At 39.0% G+C, this 21,317-nt stretch overlaps 1 protein-coding gene across 2 annotated transcripts; it reads left to right on the forward strand.

The window, feature by feature from the left end:
- Positions 1–5,320: 5,320 nt before the first annotated feature.
- Positions 5,321–20,914, forward strand: usp44 (ubiquitin specific peptidase 44). 2 transcript variants are annotated; one of them, XM_061715023.1, is made up of 6 exons: positions 5,321–5,379; positions 10,899–12,628; positions 15,698–15,896; positions 16,261–16,369; positions 17,995–18,233; positions 19,360–20,914. In XM_061715023.1, the coding sequence occupies exons 2-6, from the start codon at positions 11,063–11,065 to the stop codon at positions 19,482–19,484; spliced, it is 2,238 nt and encodes a 745-aa protein (XP_061571007.1). In that variant the 5' UTR covers positions 5,321–5,379; positions 10,899–11,062; the 3' UTR covers positions 19,485–20,914. The 2 variants fall into 2 exon arrangements, with proteins under 2 accessions (XP_061571007.1, XP_061571008.1); XM_061715024.1 differs by lacking the exon at positions 5,321–5,379 and adding an exon at positions 5,420–5,459.
- Positions 20,915–21,317: the final 403 nt, after the last annotated feature.

The raw sequence follows: 21,317 nt of genomic DNA on the forward strand, positions 1-21,317 counted from the left end.
TTTCTTGAATGAACCTCTACTCTTGCCTTTCAGCTCTTGGCGGATGAAAAATGACAGCAATATTTATAGAGGGATTCAGAAAGTGTTACAGTAATCACAGTTAAGAAGCTCTGTTTACTCAAACACCCACATTTGTCAAACTCTCACTCAAATATGAATAACATAAATGGCCACAGTTTTGTGTGTAACTACTGTTTTCTGTTTTGTCTTGGGAGATCGGCATGAGACTAAAATCTGCGCTGCAGACACTGTGATGTTGTTTTTTTTCTCATTGAGAACACTGGCTTACATTGATAGGATCTTCTTAGTGGCTACCACCATGCAACCACCATTAACCAGCATGAAGCGCTACACCTGCATCCAACATCAGCACACAAAGTTTCTGAAGGGACACACTCAAAGACAAAAGGTGACGGATAACATGCACACACACTCGGTGCATGAAAATAGAGGAGAGAAGCTTAAAACAGACTGTTTACATCACCTGAGACATGGAGGCAAAAATGGCAACTACATTAAAATTCCTGTAGCAGACACAGAGGAACGAATTGTTTTTCTTTTGGTTTTGTTTGTGCAAATTGTTTTATGATACCAATTTTTAGATTTTAACTTACATCAATGTTTCAGCTGAAATACAGTGAGATACTGGGATGAAAAAGGAAGAGCATGAAATTGAACTTTTGACATTTTAGTGCAATGCATGTTCAAAAACCAAAACTAAAATATTTATTTAGTGATTAATTAAATACATAGACTCGTGATTGCCTCTCGCCTGAATACGAGCTGGGATAGGCTCCAGCAGACCCCAGTGACCCTGCAAAGGATAAAAGCGGGTATAGATAATGGATGGATGGATGGACTTGTGATTGTTTTTATTGTTATTATTATTATAACTATTATTATCACCTCATTTAAATGAGCTGTCAGTCATAATTCAGTAGGATGCTCATCTGATTAAATTGGCTGGATGTGGGCGGCGTCTCATCTCTGGAGCTCCACCTCAAACACGACTGTGAAGACTCTGCTTCCAAAAACACCATCATCCATTGATACCGATGATAGATATGATATATAGGCCGATTTTAAGACCCCAAGCTATGCAGATAGTAATGGTAGCTCACATCTAGGGGACTTCATAGAGAAAGAAATTAAGTTAAAATTCCATCCATCCATTTTCTATGTCCACTTATTCCTGTACTGTGTACAGGGTCATGGGGAAGTTAAAATGCATGTCCAATTAAACACAGAGCAGTTGAATCCAAATACAGTATGATCCAATTTGATCCACTTAGATCCAATATGATAACGTTCATACCCGAACCCTAAACATCCATCCTGAGCATTCACAAGGAGTCAGGTAGGAGGAGAGAGGAAGAACATCCTTTTAAGAAGAGGACTCAGGAAGGATGGCTATCTGCTGCTACTAGTGGAGGGAATGGGAGGGACAGACTGAGACTCTAATAAGTAGAGAAGGACTATACTGTACGTGGAATAACGACATATGCATATATGAAAAATAAAGAAATAAGGATGTTATCAGTGCACCAAAAGACATCCTCAAGAGGTCTAGACTTATAGCAGCTTAACTAAAGTGATGACTCAAGATAACCCGAGAGAGTACAAACTAAAATCTTTACCAAAAATTCGAGTTTTAAAGGTATAGTCTGTGATCGTATTCAAAAACATTTATTGTTATACTGGGTGAAATGGTCCTTCCATCCTGAGAGTAGCCAGTGAACAATGTGTTCAGAAAAAGGAAAGAAAAAAAACCGACCTCTCTGACAGCTTTAATCGTGTAAAAACTCTGACCAATCTGTTTTTTGTGCACCGAATGGCACAGATTGGTCAGAGGACCAGAGGATTGGCAGGGGGGAAAGAACAAACCAGATGCCTTCATTTTAAGTCCCGTTAAAATTATAAAAAAATAAAGGATCCCCATAAATTTTGGATGGGCAGGACGCATGTTTGGGTAGGCACAGCCCATCCCTGCCCCCCCCCTAAAACCGGCCTCGCTTACAGGTGAATGAGACATGGGGTAGTTTTGTTGAAAATGTGCTGTCCAAAATGTCCAGGAAAACTCGACTCCTGCAAATGCGCGTTCCCCAAAGTTTGTGGGGGCGTGGCTTTGGACGGAGCGCTGACGGGAGGGTGAGGAGGGGGTGGGGCTTAGAGGAGGTGCCACTTTCAAATCTTGCTAGCTCTCCAACATTACAGACTATACCTTTAAACTTAAACTTGAAAGTAGAGACAACAATGCCTCCCAACGCCAAACTGGCATCACATCCCTCAAGAACGCAAGGCTCTGCCTCACAGTCTACTTTTGCAAACTTTAGGAATCACTGTAAGATCTCTGTATGGGAAGAGAGGTGTTTTAAATTCTATGCTAACTTTGTTCTCCATTTTTCAAGGATAACAAACATCTGTACTCTGCATGTGTGCTTGTCACCAAAGCTAATATGACCCTCAAATATAGTCCCCCTAGGTCCTCTCTGAGTTTCAATTCTGTTGCATCAGATTTGGTTCGGTCACGGGTCCAACTGAATGAAGTCAGTGAGTCACTGGTATGAGGTTGTCATTTATTATCAAATTTAGAGTTCAGGGCAAGCAGAGACAAAAGTATCACTTTGTGTTGCTGTTTTTCAGATCTCACTCAGGTATGCTGATTGATTGTCAAATGTCTCATTAAGGACAAGGGTGGAATCTTTCAATCTTTTCATTATTTGACAGCATTTTTCTTTCTTCCTTTCTTTTTCTTTTTACTTTTCAGTCGTTTATAACTGTTCCAGTTCTACTTATATACAGTGGTAGTTTATGTTGTGCATGATTTTAGAAGATGGTTGTGTGAAGTGTGAAATATGTTTTTGTGAATCAATAGATTACAATAGATTGTACTGGAGTAACAGATTTAATATATCCCTATAAAATGATTCCAGTAAAAAGGTAAAAACAACAACAAACAAACAAACATTCAGGTGAATTCAAGCAATACTGAATTCATACTTGAGTAAATTCTCATTTCATCTCTCAATAAAACAGTGGAGAAACATTCAAGCAGAAAGACAATAATTTCATTTATTTGATTTTGGTGTAGAAAATTTGGTTTTACTCAGATACAATATTTGATACTTCAATTGCATGATTTTACTTCAATTCGTATCACCACTAACCTCTTTTTCAAGGACATAATCCATTTGAAAATACTATTTATGTGTTGAAAAATGATTCACAAATTCAACATTCATACAGTTTATGTGCTTCTAATTAAAGCCTGACCAATACAGGATTTTACACTCAAATACTTGGTGATGTAATAATCTGATATTCTGATTTTACCGCCGATATTTTCCACCAGAAACATGTAACAGATTTCCTTAATATTTGTTATATGTGCTATGTATGATTCCCCGAGACATAAAATTGCACTTATAATAAACATGATTAATTTTTGCAACAAATATCACCACTAGGTTTTATAATGTTTGGGTCGTTCCAGACACGTGTTGCCAACGGATAGTTGCAGAGCGCCCTCTGGTGGACAAACCTCGCAACGTCAACACTCATGGCTTTGATGTATGATGTTTCATTTTTGTTTTTATTTTTACTTTCCATTTAATTTATCTGTCATTATAATGCAGATAATAACATATGGGCTAACGGAAATATCAGCCAATAAACTGGGTCTGCTGATATGTGGGCTTTTCTTCTAATAATGAACAAAACCTTTTAATTGACCGTCTATGTTTGATGTACTAAGTACATTTGAGAACAGGATTTTTACTTGTAATCAGGAATTTGAAACATCTGTTACGACGGTATGGCATTAACCATATGTTTACTATACACAAGACATTGTCCTCTCTCAGAAATTAGAGTTTCTAAATACATTTTCTTTGTCCAACTTTATAATGTATGTAAATTCAACAAAATTAACTTGTGAAAATTGGCACGCGTTCCAAAACCTCAACTATTATGATTTTGTTTTTTCACAGATTATTTTACAGATTGGTTTGAATCCAGAAATGATCATACCATCCTTAAATTCATATGGTGCAATACTCCCCTCTAGTGGTACAAAATGACACCGCTTCAATTTATCAGGAGTTGAGTGCAGGGATTTTGTGCAGCTCCTGTTGATTACTCAGCAGTGAAACTAAATATGATCAACCTAGTTTGCTTGTTTTGTATATGTAATTCTTCTGAGAAACTGAATTTATTACCAAAGTTAATTGGTTACAATATATATATGTATATATATATATATATATATATATATATATATATATATATATATATATATATATATATATATATATATATATATATATATATATATATATATATATATATATATATATATATATATTCTGCTTCTTCCATCTCTAACATCAGACTCTGTTCCAAGCATACTCAAAACATCAATTTCATAAAATCCTAACAATGTATTGCCACGTTAAAAACTATCTAAATATGGTTCTCTGTTTTTCAAACTGAGACACCTGCTTCCACGCTCTGCCCTTCTCATTCTTTATAGAACTAATATTCGTATATAGTCCATCTCCATATTCAAACGCCAGTTAAAGAAACAATTGTTAAGCTCATATATAAATGTACACTTCGGGACCACAAAATGTTTCATGGTAAGTGTTTGTAATGTGATATGTTGTAATGTAAGTGGTAGTCTAGTATAATGTGCATGTATGTATTCTTGTCTACTGTATTTATGTTCATTGGCTCCTACCATAAGCTTTTGAAAGCTTCTTCTGAGTGTGTGTGAATAAATAGCTAATTATATGTGTATATGCATGTGTATAGATAGGTTTATATACATATATATATATATATATATATATATATATATATATATATATATATATATATATATATGGGCATGTGTGTACAAATATATAGAAATATTCAACTATATGTATGTAGGTATGTATGCATGTATAAGTATGTGTGTGAGTATAATTACAGTAGGCTACATAACAATAATAATAATAATAATAATAATAATAATAATAATAATAATAATAATAATAATAATAATAATAATAATAATAATACTGTTACTTAGCAGTGTGAGTACAGTGTGTGAATATTTATAAATACAGGTTAATAAATCAATTCATGTAAATCAATTCAGCAAGTTTTAAAGGATGAAATTCCTTGTTTTGTTTTGTTGTTGTTTTCTTAAACTTCTCATGAAGTGTTGTTTCTTTTTTTTACATGTACAAAAATAAAATAAATCAAATCAAAAAAATCAAAAAATGATTGTAGTAAACATAACAACACCAACGTCACCGCCGAGCACGCGCCGAGACAGAAACAAGATGGCGGCCGCTGCAGAGGCAGAGGAGCCGCTGGCGTGAAGGAGACTCGGTATGCTGCCTCCTTCCCCCTGACACGTCCGTATCACTGCACACAAACCCGCATTTGCTCTGTCTGAAAGCCGCCCCGGGGTGTGTTGTTGTTAGTTGTTGTTGATTAGATATTAGCCTTAGATATTAACACTGGGTAGCATGTGAGGCTAACGTTAGCAGCTATGTCTCACTAATCTCTTAATAAAAACAGCGTAAAAAGGTGGGGATATCAGTGAAAACTCAGGTTTTTCTCAGCTTGTTTTTTTAGTTTGGGTTGTTTTGCGTGGTTATTCCGGGGAGTGGGTTCCTGTAAGTGGGTGAATGGGGGTGTTTTGTAGCGCTAAGTGGCAGAGCTACCTGTGGTGAATAAAGGCTGATTTATAGTTCCGCGTTAAATCGACGGCGTATCTTACGCCGTAGGGCACGCGGCGTTGCACACCGTACGTTGTGCGTCGCCGCGTACCGTACGGCGTAAGCTTTGCGTCGGTGTAACGCGGAACTATAAATCAAGCTTGAGTTTACACCATGTGTTGGTGTGTAGTTTCTTCCTGCTGCTAAAGCTCTGGGACTCTGGGACCGAGATTACTCTCAGGGTGACTGGGGCGTCCAAGGACGAACCAGCCAAAGCTAACCCTGATTCAACTTGGCTGCAGAGGTGTCAAAAGTATTCACATTCATTACTCAGGTAGAAGTAAAGTTACTAGAGTTTAAAAATACTCCTGTTGAAGTATCAACTCCAGTTTTTTACTCAAGTAAAAGTATAAAAGTACTGATTTCAAAACTACTTAAAGTATAAAAGTAAAAGTAATGTAAGGGGGGAAAAGCCATTAAGGACAAAAGCCATTGAAAATGAATGCATCTTAGTATAATGCAAATATATTAAAGAACCATATATGTGTACTATTGAGCATTAACATGTGTTTCAGAGAGCAGGAGATATGATGACTAGTTGCCTATAAGTATTGTAATGGTACAAAAAGTCAAACTTCAGAGGCATGTTATCATTTATCCTAACCTTTATTGGAATGTACATCCAAGTTTAGTTGCAGGAATCTGAGGGAACGGATGTAAGAACAAAACTGGACAAGAACATCTGAAACAACCACAACCAAATTCACTCTATCCGGATGGAGCAATTTAACTGGATAGTTTTTTTTAAAGGCCAAAATGAAATAGATTAACGAGGCTGTTTTTAAAATGTAAGGAGTAAAAAGTACAGATAATTGCGTGAAAATGTAAGGAGTAAAAGTAAAAAGTCGTCTGAAAAATAATTACTCCAGTGAAGTATAGATAACCAAAATTTCTACTTAAGTAAGGTAACGAAGTATTTGTACTTTGTTACTTGACACGTCTGCTTGGCTGACACTAAAACTCTTCACCTCAGAACTCCTCACACTGGTTTATAAGTTACACACGACTTAATTTTTTTTTTAGTGTTTTATCTAAAGCATTGTTTTGGTACTAGATAACCTGAACAATTGTTGCATTTCTTTCATTTCTCCGCTCTATTTTGAATGTTTATTTTGCCTGAAGGTTCACTGCAGTGATTTGCTGATTTGGCAATCTGGGGCTTAATTGGGGGCAGAGGGATCATTTCATATCAGAGCAATCTGTTCAATAGAATAAGCTTTATTGGCCAAGTATGAGCATGCCAGACAAGGAATTTGTTTTCATTTTTTCTTCGCTCACCAAACCCAGATTTAAATAGTTACAAACAGTAATAGACAAATGGCTCTTATTAACAATTTAAAAGTGAAAGGTGCAGCAGTATGAAGTAGACATGGATATTGAAAGGTGCATTGTTACAGCATATGATTGTGGTTATTATTATTATTATTATTATTATTATTGCACAGTGGTTGATTACTCTGAGACTGAGTGTTCATTCATTCATTCATTCATTCATTCATTCATTCATTCATTTCACTTTATTTTGTGTAGAGGGACATTGTACATTGATAAACATTTTAAAATGTAAATATACCCAATTGTGGCTAAAAGGCTAATTTGCTTTGGCAGTCCCCCTGCGAGACTCGGTAAAAAGATACAAGCAACATTACATGACACAGAATATCAACAACGGTTAAAAATCGCACAACACTGCAATAGTTAATAGAATAAAAAATGTATTTTGTTGAGAGTTCATCAGAGCAACAGCTTGGGGGAAGAAACTGTCTCTGTGTCTGGAGGTTTTGGCGTCCAGTGCTCTGTAGCGCCGTCCAGAGGGAAGGAGTTCAAACAGACTGTGTCCTGGGTGTGAGGGGTCTGCAGAGATGTTACCTGCCTGTTTCCAGGTCCTGGACTGGTACAGGTCTTGGATAGATGGGAGGTTAGTCCCAATTATCCTCTCTGCAGACCTAATTGTCCGTTGCAGTCTGTGTCTGTCTAGTTTGGTGGCCGATCTGAACCAGACAATGATGGAAGTCAACACACTGATTAAACACGCCCACTCATTCACTGGAAGTGTAATCAAACACTAGGGTGCTCTATCAGTGTGAAACCACTCTTTGAATCTTTGCCAAGTTTCCTGTGGGGGAAATAAGTGTGCCTGTATGAGAGTGTAAAACTTATTTATTACAAGAGAAAGCAAACTGATATGGTCTGGGCTTCAGGCCAGGATGTGTTTTGGTCATGTCCCACCAGAATAAGCCTTGGGGCAGATCCAGGACGTGATGGAGGGATTACATGTCCAGGCTGAGTTAGAACACCCCCCACCCCCAAGGAAAGCTGTAAGAAGCTGTTGGGGAGAGGGATATGTGGGATATCGGATTGACAAAAGAAAAGCCAACGTGCAATATTTCACTTAAAGGGGATCTATTATGAAAAACGAATTTTTTCTTACTTAACATATATAAAGTGGTCTCCCCTCAGCCTGCCAACTCAGAGAAGGAGGAAAGCAACCAAATCCTGCAGTGTCTGTACAGCCGCCCGGATGAGCCATCCAGTCTGATGTGGCGTTCAGATTCTGCTCCCGTCGTTACGTCACGGCTGAATTTCTCATTTATTTAGCAAAAACAATCAAAAGCTTGTTTTTAAGACATCCAAGACCTGTTTAAAATAGGTATTAGATGCCATAATAGGTCCCCTTTAAGTAAAAGTATGGATAGATTAGCAGAAAAAAGTAATAACTGCATTAAACCACGCCTGCTCTCAGTTGCCAACAGACAATAATATGACAATAATATGTGCAATAACGTAAGATGTGCAATATCTGCCAATCTACCTCACAACACTCCACCTGCTTTTCTGCACTGTTTAACTGTATATACTGTTCATATCCTGTGTTCATATCTTATATTTTATACGTATCTTTTGTATTTTTTATATATTTTTTATTTCTGACTTTTCAGTCTTTTTACCCCTGCACTATATGTGTGTACTGCTGACAACAAATAAGTTTCCCCACTGAAACCTAATTCTGAATTTAGTTTTCAGACCTCCATATGCATGTGAGGCTTATTAGTGTGTACAGAGCATGTTACTGATGTTGCTGCTAAAGTGGAGCCATCTGGAGTTAAAACAGTTGTGCTACATTTGGCCAGTTGCAAGACTTTGTTTTCCAGCTGTAGTGAACATTTATAAAGTAATTTTCAGAAATTAAATCATAAAAAAAGGACAATAATCTGTTTTCTTCCTCTAATACGAATATGCTCTCTTGGGCTGTTTCTATTATTTTAAATCTAATCTGTTTTTCATGTAGATACAGGACCACTAATAAAATAATACCTCATTAGGAAGTTTAACAACTTAATTGAATTTGATTTAAGTAAAACTGGTCTTTTGATTTCAGTTAAAAATGTGGTTTATTGTTTAAGAATATGATGGATCTTAAAATCTCACTTTTAAGCCATTGTTGAAACTCTTTTGGTGGTAACTGAAGCTAACTTGCATAAAAGTTGAGATACAAATTGTGAAATATAAACTAAGATATTACCTTTTGTAGGGTAGGGGAGTGTGTAAAATAGCCTGAAATGTCAGTAATATATATGGACGTACACCACTCTGCATGCTTTTCACTGTTGCCTATAATCCGGTCTTTACATCACTTCCTTGCTCTTGCCAAGGAGATATTCCCTGACAAGTTATTCTCCTTGATGTCTTTTCTTTCATTTTCCTTCTCAAATGTAGTCCTGTACTCTGATGAAGAGTACACACTTGGTTTCACTTGTAGATAACGTGTCTGTTGTGCAACAGGTTTTACATCCTGGTTTATCAGTCTGTATCATCTTGAACACTTTTATTTTCTAGAGCATTCTTCAGCGTGTGGCAGCGCGAAGTACATACGTGTTTATTAAGCACTTCATTTACATTCACACCAGGCTGCGTACCACCTGGCTGGCACTAATCTCCAGTTTACAGTGTTGTTGTGGCCTTATAAAATGGTCATTGGATGTCACGTGTCGTGGTTTTGAGATAAGAGTTGAGCTGTGTGGATTGACATGTTTCCAATAAACAGAGCTGAATCTCACGGTGTCAACATATGGTTAAAAGCAGATGTAGAAGAGCCAGGACCTTTCAAAATTTGACACAGCTTCTTGATGCAAATTAAATAGTGTCAAAATGTCTTAGATACTATAAAAATCCCCTTTTTAACCATATTGTTTCACCTCGACCATTACTATGACAGTCAGAACCTCGTCTGCAGGGTGTGCCTCTTTTTAAATCAATGCTTGATATCTGTCTACTTGAAACTTGAAACAAACGCAGGGTGATGTAATGTTGGGTGGAGATAAAGATGGGGAGGCTTGATAATTGTTTTCCTATCTGGCTCTGTGTTTTGTTTTTCCGTCACTATATATCACATGTTATATAACTCTTTATTTAGCCTGTGAGGGCAGTTAATTAAACATGGCAAACAAACGAGTGCTAGGAAACATAAACTTTGAAAACAACTCAAGTTTGGAAGACATGTCCACTTAACCCTTGTGCTGTCTTTGGGTCATGGGAGGGTGAAGGGAGAAAAGAAGGAATGAAGGAAAGAAGGAAGAAAGGAGAAAAAAAGGTAGGAAGAAAGGAGAAAAGAAGGAAGGAAGTAGGAAAGGGAGTAAGGAAGGGAGAAAAGATGGAAGGAAGGAAGAAAAGAAGGAAGGAAGTAGGAAAGGGAGTAAGGAAGGGAGAAAAGATGGAAGGAAGGAAAGAAGGAAGGAAGGAAGAAAGGAGAAAAGAAGGAAGTAGGAAAGGGAGTAAGGAAGGGAGAAAAGAGGGAAAGAAGGGGGGAGGAAGGAAAGGAGAAAATGAAAGAAAGAAGGTAGGGAAGAAGGAAGGAATGGATAAAACAAGGAAAGAAGGAAGGAAAAGCAAATAAGGTAATAAAGGAACGAATGATGAAAGGGAGGTAGGAAGAAAAAGGAGTAAAGGAGGGTAAAAAAGGAGGAAAAGAGGAAGGGAAGAAGGAAGGAGAGAGCAGGAGGAAAGAAGGATAGAAGAATTGGGTCATTTTGACCCAAAGACAGCACCAGGGTTAAATTTTGGTCAGTTTATTTTCTTTGTTCTACATATTTCTTGTGTTTAACCTGATCTGTTCTCTCTTCCTTCTAGACAACAGCACTATGCCCTGGGAGGGTCCCATTTCTCGGCTCACCATGGTTACTGTGGTGACATGACGCTAGTGTGAAGCGTTGACACACACACCCACGTCAAACACACACAGTCAGTTAAAGACTGACACAGCCAGCCAGCCAACCCGGCGGCCGGTGTGTGTAATGGACAGGTGTAAGCATGTGGGGCGGCTGCGGCTGGCCCCAGACCACTCCATCCTCAACCCCCAGAAGTGGCACTGTGTCGACTGCAACACCACAGAGTCTGTGTGGGCCTGCCTGGGTTGTGCGCATGTGGCGTGCGGCCGGTACATCGAGGAACATGCTCTGCAGCACTTCCAGCAGCAGCACCACCCGCTCGCTATGGAGGTTAACGAACTTTACGTTTTTTGTTACCTGTGTGACGACTACGTCCTAAACGATAATGCCACAGGGGACCTGAAGCTGCTCCGTAGCACGCTCAGCGCCATCCAGAGCCAGCGCTATGAAGTGACGACACGTAGCGGGCGCACCCTCCGCTCGGCCAGCATGGCTCCGGACGCCCTCATGCCGTGCGGCGCCCGCGAGCTGCAGCTGAGGGACGAGGACAGAATGTTTACCGCCCTTTGGCACCGCCGCAGGGCACTCATGGGACGCATCTTTCGCCTTTGGTTTGGACTGACTGATTGTGGAAAGAGGAGAGAGGAAGAGGAGAGAAAACGAGAGGAGGAAGAGGAACAGAAAAGGGAGGCTAAGGAGAGGAGGCGGGCTTTAAAGAGGCAGCTACAGGAGGAACTGGAGTCTGCTCCTCTCAGAAAGAGCCGTCGCTTGAGAAGGAAAAGCAAGAGGGTTGTTGAAACGGCAACCACAACACCGACCTCTCATCAGGCTCGCACAAGGACACAAACTCGTGCTCCCCCAGCTCTTACCCGCAGGCCACGGACTCATAGCCCTGCTGTTGCAACCTCCAAGAAAACCAGGAAAACAAAAAAGGCCAAACCTACTCCCAAACCTCAGAGCCGTTCTACTAAAACCAAATGTAAGCCCAAAACCCCCACAAAAACTGCTCGCACGCCCCAAACTCCTGTCCGCCGCAAGCAGAGTACCAAACAGGGTGGTTCACCCTTCAAACGACGTCCCACTGTTACTCCTGGAGTGACAGGCCTAAGGAATTTAGGAAACACCTGCTATATGAACTCCATCCTACAAGTGCTGAGTCACCTGCATGTTTTCAGGGAGTGCTTTCTGCGCCTGGACCTTACCCAGGCTCTGGAACTACTGGCATCTGCCGTCCACGGCCAACTGGCAGGGAAGGCCTCATCACAGTCCCCCTTGTCCCTGAGGAAGAGTCTCCAGAGCAGCTCCGGCTCCGGCTCTGGCACCGGGCTGAGCGGCGGGGCTTCACGGGCCCGCAACATGGAGCTAATCCAACCCAAAGAGCCCAGCTCCAAGCACATCTCTCTCTGCCATGAACTGCACACCTTGTTCCAGGTGATGTGGTCTGGAAAATGGGCGCTGGTATCGCCTTTCGCCATGCTTCATTCGGTGTGGCAGCTGATCCCTGCGTTCAGGGGCTACGCGCAGCAGGATGCTCAGGAGTTCCTGTGCGAGCTGCTGGATAAGGTGCAGCACGAGCTGGAGAGCACCGGCACGCACACAACCACTGTAGGAGTCCCGCAGACGCAGAAACGACTCATTAGGCAGGTGCTCAGTGTGGTGAACACCATCTTTCATGGCCAGCTCCTCAGCCAGGTATGTCGCACACTAGGGATGGGCGGTATGGACTAAAACATTTATCACGATAATTTCTGGCATTTATCCCGATAACGATAAAAATGACGATAAAAGAAATACCAATTCAACTCCACCTTTGTAACTATAAATCTATCACCACATTCAGTCTTTGGAGCCAAAACACTGCTCTAAAAGATACTAAATGCTACTAAACTACAACAATTGAATTGATAAAAAACAATTTATTTTCTTTCTTTCTTTCTTTCTTTCTTTCTTTCAGGCTCATTTCTTTTTCTTTCTTTCTTTCTTTCTTTCTTTCTTTCTTTCTTTCTTTCTTTCTTTCTTTCTTTCTTTCTTTCTTTCTTTCTTTCTTTCTTTCTTTCTTTCTTTCTTTCTTTCTTTCTTTCTTTCTTTCTTTCTTTCAGGTTCATTTCTTTCTTTCTTTCTTTCAGGCTCCTTTCTTTCTTTCTTTCTTTCTTTCTTTCAGGCTCATTTCTTTTTCTTTCTTTCTTTCTTTCAGGTTCATTTCTTTCTTTCTTTCTTTCTTTCTTTCAGGTTCATTTCTTTCTTTCTTTCTTTCTTTCTTTCTTTCTTTCTTTCTTTCTTTCTTTCAGGCTCCTTTCTTTCTTTCTTTCTTTCTTGCAGGCTCATTCCTTCCTTCTATAAATCAGGCTTTACACAAAAACGTCAACAACAGGAATTTATCGTTTTTACCGCGAGATGACAAATTCTTACCGTGGGGAATGTTTTTGACGGTTTATCGTGAACGGTAAAATATCGCCCATTCCTATCGCACACACATCAGCCACGTTGTAAAACCGATCTATTAAACACGCAGTGAGGTTCAACACTGAAGTTAAATGGCTTTGCTACTGTACTTAAGTACAATTTTAGGGTAGTTGTACTTAAAACAAAAATAGACTTGTTGCTTACTCTAATAAACTACACACAAACACATAAATCAATCCATGAAAGCAAAACAAAAACTGCAAGTTATGTGTTTTTTCTTTTATTTTAGGCATTTTAGACAGCTGTTAACATACTTAGTGGGGAGTGCTGTTTTAACTGTTGGACTAATTTTATTGTTTAAGATCTTTTGGTTGTTGAACAGTCTGTATAAACATTTCCACATCAGGTACTTGCTTAACAGTGGCTGCATCATCATAGTGCTCTTATTAGGGAAAACAATTAGAAGAATCAGTCTTCTATGCACTTTTATCAGACTTAAAAAAAAAAAAAGAAGCAATCTTTACATAATGTACTTATACTCTATTGAAAGATGTTGTGTACTTGAGGTAAACCATAATTGATTTGATGTATTCATCAATATAAACTGTCTTGCAACACCTGTGTGAATATTTTAAAATTAGTTTATCTTAAACGTTATCTTGGAAAGATTTCTTGCTATTAGTCATAATAGGGTTGATTATTTGTATTAGCAAAGCTTTTTCTGCTGGTGGTGACTGTTAAATCACTTGAACAAGGTCAAATGTGTAACAGCTCCACTTGGTTTCTCAGCGATAAAGTGTAGCGTATAAAGGTTCAGCATCACTTCATCTATGGGGATGGATGAGGATTTAGAGAGTGGGCAGAGTTGGCTTGTGGACGAGTGATTCATGATTAATGCCTACTTGTAGAGGCAGAGCACACACTGTGACACCTGCTCTCTCTGAATAGAAGGCTGTGTGTCTGCAAAGGATTTGGCTATTACCCGCTCTGTTACTATTCAGCACAACACGGATTCGTGCTTCTGCTGAAAAAGGAAGCAATCATTATATCTGGAGCATCATAGTTGAAGTTTGTATCACTGTTACTGCTAATATATTATAAACAGTGTAACATCTCTACTGTAGGAATGGGCGATATTTTACTGTTCACGATATACCGTCAAAACAATTCCCCACGGTAAGAATTTGTCATCTCGCGGTAAAAACGATAAATTCCTGTTGATGGCGTGTTTGTGTAAAGCCGGATTTATGGTTCTGCGTTAAATTCACGCAGAAGGATGGAAGGATATGAGCCAGAAAGAAAGAAAGAAAGAAAGAAATGAACCTGAAAGAAAGAAAGAAAGAAAGAAAGAAAGAAAGAAAGAAAGAAAGAAAGAAAGAAAGAAAGAAAGAAAGAAAGAAAGAAAGAAAGAAAGAAAGAAAGAAAGAAAGAAAGAAAGAAAGAAAGAAAGAAAGAAAGAAAGAAAGAAAGAAAGAAAGAAAGAAATGAACCAGAAAGAAAGAAAGAAATGAACCAGAAAGAAAGAAAGAAATGAACCAGAAAGAAAGAAAGAAATGAACCTGAAAGAAAGAAAGAAAGAAAGAAAGAAAGAAAGAAATGAACCTGAAAGAAAGAAAGAAAGAAAGAAAGAAAGAAAGAAAGAAAGAAAGAAAGAAAGACAGAAATGAACAAGAAAGAAAGACAGAAATGAACAAGAAAGAAAGACAGAAATGAACAAGAAAGAAAGACAGAAATGAACAAGAAAGAAAGACAGAAATGAACAAGAAAGAAAGACAGAAATGAACAAGAAAGAAAGAAAGAAATGAACAAGAAAGAAAGAAAGAAAGAAAGAAAGAAATGAGCCAGAAAGAAAGAAAGAAATGAGCCAGAAAGAAAGAAAGAAAGAAATGAACCTGAAAGAAAGAAAGAAAGAAAGAAAGAAAGAAAAAAAGAGAAAGAAATGAACCTGAAAGAAAGAAAGAAAGAAAGAAAGAAAGAAAAAAAGAGAAAGAAATGAACCTGAAAGAAAGAAAGAAAGAAAGAAAGAAAGAAAGAAAGAAAGAAAGAAAGAAAGAAAGAAAGAAATGAACCTGAAAGAAAGAAAGAAAGAAAGAGAAAACAGGATAAAATCCCGTTGATGACGTTTTTGTGTAACAAACATGGCGGAAGGTGAGAGCGAGTTAGATTTATAGTTAAAAAGATGGAGTTAAATTGGTATTTTCTTTATCGTTATTGGGATAAATGCCAGAAATTATCGTGATACATTTTTTAGTCCATACTGCCCATCCCTACTCTACAGTATTATTTAGTTCTACATCAGCAAAGTTTTGTCCTAAATGCGACCCTGTGGAACTGACTTGTCCTCGTCCTCGTCTGCAGGTGACGTGCCTGTCCTGCGACCATCGCTCCAACACCGTAGAGCCTTTCTGGGATCTGTCTCTGGAGTTCCCTGAGCGCTATCACAGTAACAGCAGGGAGTCTGCCGCTCAGGCTTCCTGCCATTTGACAGAGATGCTAGCCAAGTTTACAGAAACTGAAGCACTGGAGGGAAACATCTACGCCTGTGACCATTGTAACTGTGAGTGAAATGATCTACGCACTTTACAGATTTACATCAGAGACGTGTCACTGATTTTAAGATGTTTTCACCGGGGACCGACATGGATCTCATAATACATGATCTCTTTTTTTTCTTTCTACACCATTTTCTTCTATTCATATTTACATTTCTAATAGTCATTTGAGCTGTATGTCATACAACTTTGGCCTTGAGGCCTTTTTTGTTGGAGTGCTTAGTTTAAAGCTGTATACATGATCTTTCACTTAAGTCATATAAAAATATAATAATCATATGAAGTGATTCAGGGAGTTGTCAGTCACAGATTCTCTGACTTATATAGAGGTATGGTTCTGCTTTGTTAACCTTCCTCTGACCTCTGCAGCCGCCCGACGCCGGACCTCCTCCAAACACGTCATCCTGACTGAAGCACAGAAACAGCTGATGGTCCACAAGCTGCCTCAGGTTCTCAGGCTCCACCTCAAACGCTTCAGGCAAGCTGATGTCACAGCCACATATAATGCTAATTCAGTGGAAGGATTGTTTTATACAGACTTGAATGAATGAATGAAGTTTATTCAATCATGACTACACAAAAACAACACCATAAAACATTGTGCACAGCATTAACATTTCACACAAAACCAATAATCATGTGTTGAACAATGACTGAAAAGGCATAGGCAGAAGCAAACTGATTATAAAAGCCTATCCTATATTACCAACTTAATTTTTTTGGCTACCAACCTCCAGAAAACCAAAAAGACAACAGAAAAGCAAAGAAACAACAAAAGGCAAAGAAACAACAGAAAAGCAAAGAAACATTAACAGATCGCACTTATAAGCTTTAAAAAATAGCTTTACAAACCATTTTCTTAAAAACCAAAAGAGAATGACATGTTTTTAAATTTATGTTGGCATCATTCCAGAATTTAACTCCAGTAATGGAGACACGTCTCCTTTTCATACCTTTCTTACCTTTTTTTTTTTTAGCTTTTTGTAAGGTAAAATTGCAGACACCTCTAAGATTATACGGAGTCTCCTGAATTGAAAAAAAAACTCTGTATTGAGTCAGCATTTTTGATTTTGCTCTGAACATAATTTGCATGATTTTATAATAAATCAAATCATAAAATTTAATAACATGAAGTGGCTCTGTGTGAGCGTAGTAATCAGCCTTATTGATGATACGTGTCGCTCGTTTTTTAACTTTTATTATTGAATTTAAGGTGGTTTTAAAGGTGGATCCCCACAATTCCACACAGTAAGATAAATAGGGAACAATCAATGAGTGGTAGATCAAATGCAAGGCCTTGGAATTCAGTACATACAGGATTGCGAGTGATTTTGAAATTTTCCCTTTAGTGTATTCTATGTGTTGTTTCCATGTTAACTTTTGGCCAATGACAACCCCAAGGAATTTAGTCTCAAAAACCCTTTCAATATCAACATTACAGATTTTTAATTTAATATTACCATCACTTTCATTGTGATTCCCAAAAACCATGAATTTTGTTTTCTTAATATTTAAAGGAGCTTGAGGCCGGATTGTGGCAGGATTTATGAAAAAAATCCGTATACATTTTAAGTTTTCTAGTAATAATGTCAGATGAAGCGTTCCCAACCCAAAAGAATGAGCCCTCTAGTGTATCTCTCCCTTGCCTTGAACAGGCTGTGTGCTGCAAAATGTGCTGCAAATTCGGTCCCGAATTTCCCGCGCTGTCCTGCGGATGTGACGTCACATGACGCTGCATGCACGTTCTCCCCGTTCTCCCGTGCCGGCTTCACTGTTGGCTGCAGTACCCCCAACGGCCGTCGTGGTGAAGGGTGGCGCTAGAGAGTCTCATTTCTTAAAAGGAGCCTCATGCTCCTTTAAGGATAATTTATTAACATCAAACCAAGTTTTGAGATTTTCCAGCTCCCTTTCTACACAACACAAAAGTTCCCTTAAATTCATACCAGAGCAAAACAAATTGGTATCATCTGCAAATATTACATATCTAAAAAAATCCGTTACATTGCAGATGTCATTGATATAAAGAATAAACTATTGAACCAATCACTGATCCATCCCAGCTTGTTGGTTGACTCTGCTCTCTGGTTTCCATCCGGTCCTCAGGTGGTCTGGCCGGAACCATCGGGAGAAGATCGGAGTCCACGTCAGCTTCGACCAGCTTCTCAACATGGAGCCGTACTGCTGCCAAGAGCCGTCACCCAAAGGAGTCCCCAGCAGCCCCGGCTCCACAGGTTCACCATGCCCAAAGCACTTCCTGTATGAGCTCTCTGCTGTAGTGATGCATCATGGGAAAGGCTTCGGCTCAGGCCATTACACTGCGTACTGCTACAACAAAGAAGGAGGTGGGTAAAGCCACGCTTTAAAACCTGCCGCAACCCCTTTGTTTGTGTCGACGCTGATGAGAAGTCAGCTGGAGCCGCGAGCGGCTGAGATGAAACAGGGCGCCTGGTGGATCTGGTCGTTCCTTATCGCCCGTCTACATCCCTTTTTTAATTCTCTCCTCAGCCACCAGGTTTATGAACATGTGCACCTCAGAGTTGGAACACCAAACAGACGTTTACGCTGTATAATAAAATCGCCGCGAGTCGCTCTCGCGCTGATTCCCGCTTCCTGATTCAAACGTCTGACGGCCCCCCGACCAATCAGTGGCGTGGAGGGTGGTGACCTCAGATCACCACCCTCAGGCCGGCTCAGCCGCTTAGAACCTCGGCAGAATAGGTACAGAAAAAGTATCTACTTGGCACGGCTCCACCCGCCTCGGCCCGTAGTGGAAAAGGGCAAGACGGGGGCGTGAGGCGTAGAAGCGCTGAGTAGGTACTAGTGTAAAAGGGCCACAAGTGCCCAAATAGAGTCCACCTGGTACTATCCACACTATTACCTTTATAAAATGTATGTGCTTTAAGCTATTCTCATGTAACTTGGTACAGTTGTAGTCAAGGAGTTGCTGAATCCAGGCAGTGTTGTCTTTTTATATATATATATATATATATATATATATGCTTTGCTATCATGGTGTTTTCCACTGTGCAAACTAAAACAAAATTAGAAGAGGATAAAACTGTCTTCTTTTTTTTCCTTTGGTTTATCACAATTTGCTCAGGCATGAGAACATTCACACATTTTTTGACACTGGATACCTATGCTGTGAGGTCTTAGCTATCCATTGAGACCAAGATTATGCATATTTTCCATATAAATGTGGAGATATTGTTGATTTAATTTGGATAGGCCTGTTCAGGCGAATTTCACCTCCAAATTTAAATATATACACACATACATACACAGACACATAAATAAGTAAAAAAGACCACTTTTCCACACGTAAATGCCCCAGGCAGCCTAGCAAAGGCTGAGAGAATAACAAGTGTTGTGGGACTTGTATGTTCAGGATCGGAGACTGAAACAAACTAATTATATACCACGGTTTCACATGTCTAACACATTCCTCCGTTTGTTCCTCTCCTCCAGGCTTCTGGGTTCACTGTAATGATTCTAAGCTGAATGTGTGTTCGGTGGACGAGGTGTGCCGAGCTCAGGCCTACATCCTCTTCTACACACAGCAAGTAACTCAGGATAAAGACTGGCCGCTATAGGACCACGACCCCTGAACCCTCCTCTGCTGCATCCCAACCACTCAGTGAGACGATTTTAGCACAGCCCCAGCTATCGCTCTCTCTTTTCTGCCTTTTTTTTGTTTGTGTTTTTTTTTCTCTGGCATTTTATCAACCTGGGAGTATAGGATTTTTTACTCTGTTTTTCTAAACATGGAAAAGAGAGGAAAAACTCCTTTTTTCTAAGATCTGGTTTGTGAACTTCTTGTATATGGTGTTCATATGTAGGTATTTAAAAAAGAAAAAAGGTGACGTGATCTATGTACATTTGTATTTTATTGAGAAGAGAGTATCAGCTAAGGTGTGTCTCAGTAGCAGCCAGCAGACTCTGTTCAGGCATGAACATACACACACGTGAGTGTCTTGTACAGGTGTGTTTTTGTGTCTGTCCATGTGCATCTGCTGGCTAGTTGATTGTAAATGCTGTTTGTTTGTATGAATCAGCGAAACTGTCTCAGTCACTTTAGAAAGTTGACACAGAACTGGATGTAGGGTTGGAACATGTCATTTTTTTCAGCAGAAGTGCCCCCACCCCGCCCGCCCTCGTGCTCCAGACAGCTGAAAAGTTGTGAATGAGTTTTACAACACGGCCACCATTCGGGCCAGTTTCCTGCCACAAACTGCACTAATTTCTACAATAGGTTGTGAGCATTTGTGTAACTTACCGCATTGATTTGGCTGTTAAAAATCTGTTCACAAGCAGGATGGGGAGTTTAATTCTCACTCTGAAGTTTTCCCTGGTCTGAAACAGACTTCAAGCCAAAGGCAAGGTTTCAAAAGAAGAAAGGAAAACAAAAAAACCTCAGCATTTCCCAAACGGTTCTGTTCGCTGTTTTGCTTTCGTGCTGTTTAAGTTTTCCTCACTGAAGGGGAAGTTTCCAAAGGGATAATTTTCAGCCCAATACTGCCATCTTGCTGTACCAGAATGTAACTGTTCCTCAGTGTGAACCATCCCCAAACAAGATGTTATCCTACTAGAAAAGTGCCCTTTTAATGACAAAGTGAATCTATTTTTTATAGTTTGTACCAATTCAGCAAAGTGGAATCTCCACTGCTGCAGTCCAATGCAGACCAGCATTTAAATTATGAATGTATTTTTATACAATTCTTAGATTTTAACAAACGAGGCCATCAACTGTTTTTTATACAACTTGTTCTGATTGTTCAGTATCACCAGCAGTTTTTACAGAGTTTATGTTCCCTTTGATTTGTCCATCAGTCATCAAGTCACTCGTCATCTCATTTTTCCTTTGTCAGAGGTTGTTCGTTGGCGTTTTGGTTACTACTCCATGGATGTGTGTTTGTGTGTATAAATTTTATGAAAGTTATACTATGCAAATTGTTACCTCAATTTTTTTCTAGAAAGAATTACCTCAATAAATGAGAATATTTTTTCATTTTTGTACAAATGATGCCAGTGTTGTCTTCTTTTTTTCCCCCAGATTGTTTAAAGAGTTTGTCTTTAAGTGGTGGAAAATTTTGAAAGCAGGACATGTTGAATAGTCAGCCTTGTGCTTTAAAAGGACAGTATCAACTTCTTGTTGGTACTGAATCTCTCCACTCATTCCTCTTCAAACATACTACTAAAGTTTGAATGAGTTAAAGTAGCTTAATAATAAAAGCATGATTTGTAGTTTTTAATTTAATATTTACATTTTCCTCTTCGAATTTAAATACTAAAGTTGGAACCATTAATAGTACAGTGCAGGATCACTTCCCTTCTCTCAAGTAAGCTAAATAACACTGACTTCAAACTTAAAAAGATGTAACCTTGGAAGTGTTTAGTACTATTTTTCTTAATAAAAAATGTCTAGA

The sequence above is a fragment of the Cololabis saira genome, chromosome 23, assembly GCF_033807715.1.
Source record: "Cololabis saira isolate AMF1-May2022 chromosome 23, fColSai1.1, whole genome shotgun sequence".
NCBI classification, from domain to species: Eukaryota; Metazoa; Chordata; class Actinopteri; order Beloniformes; family Belonidae; genus Cololabis; species Cololabis saira.

Bases quoted from the DNA above. Each gene is read 5' to 3' on its own strand.
- usp44 (XM_061715023.1), top strand. From the start codon at position 11,063: ATGGACAGGTGTAAGCATGTGGGGCGGCTGCGGCTGGCCCCAGACCAC. The intron at 15,897-16,260 runs GTGAGTGAAATG...TGACCTCTGCAG, and splicing joins CGCCTGTGACCATTGTAACT to CCGCCCGACGCCGGACCTCC. The intron at 18,234-19,359 runs GTGGGTAAAGCC...CCTCTCCTCCAG, and splicing joins CTGCTACAACAAAGAAGGAG to GCTTCTGGGTTCACTGTAAT.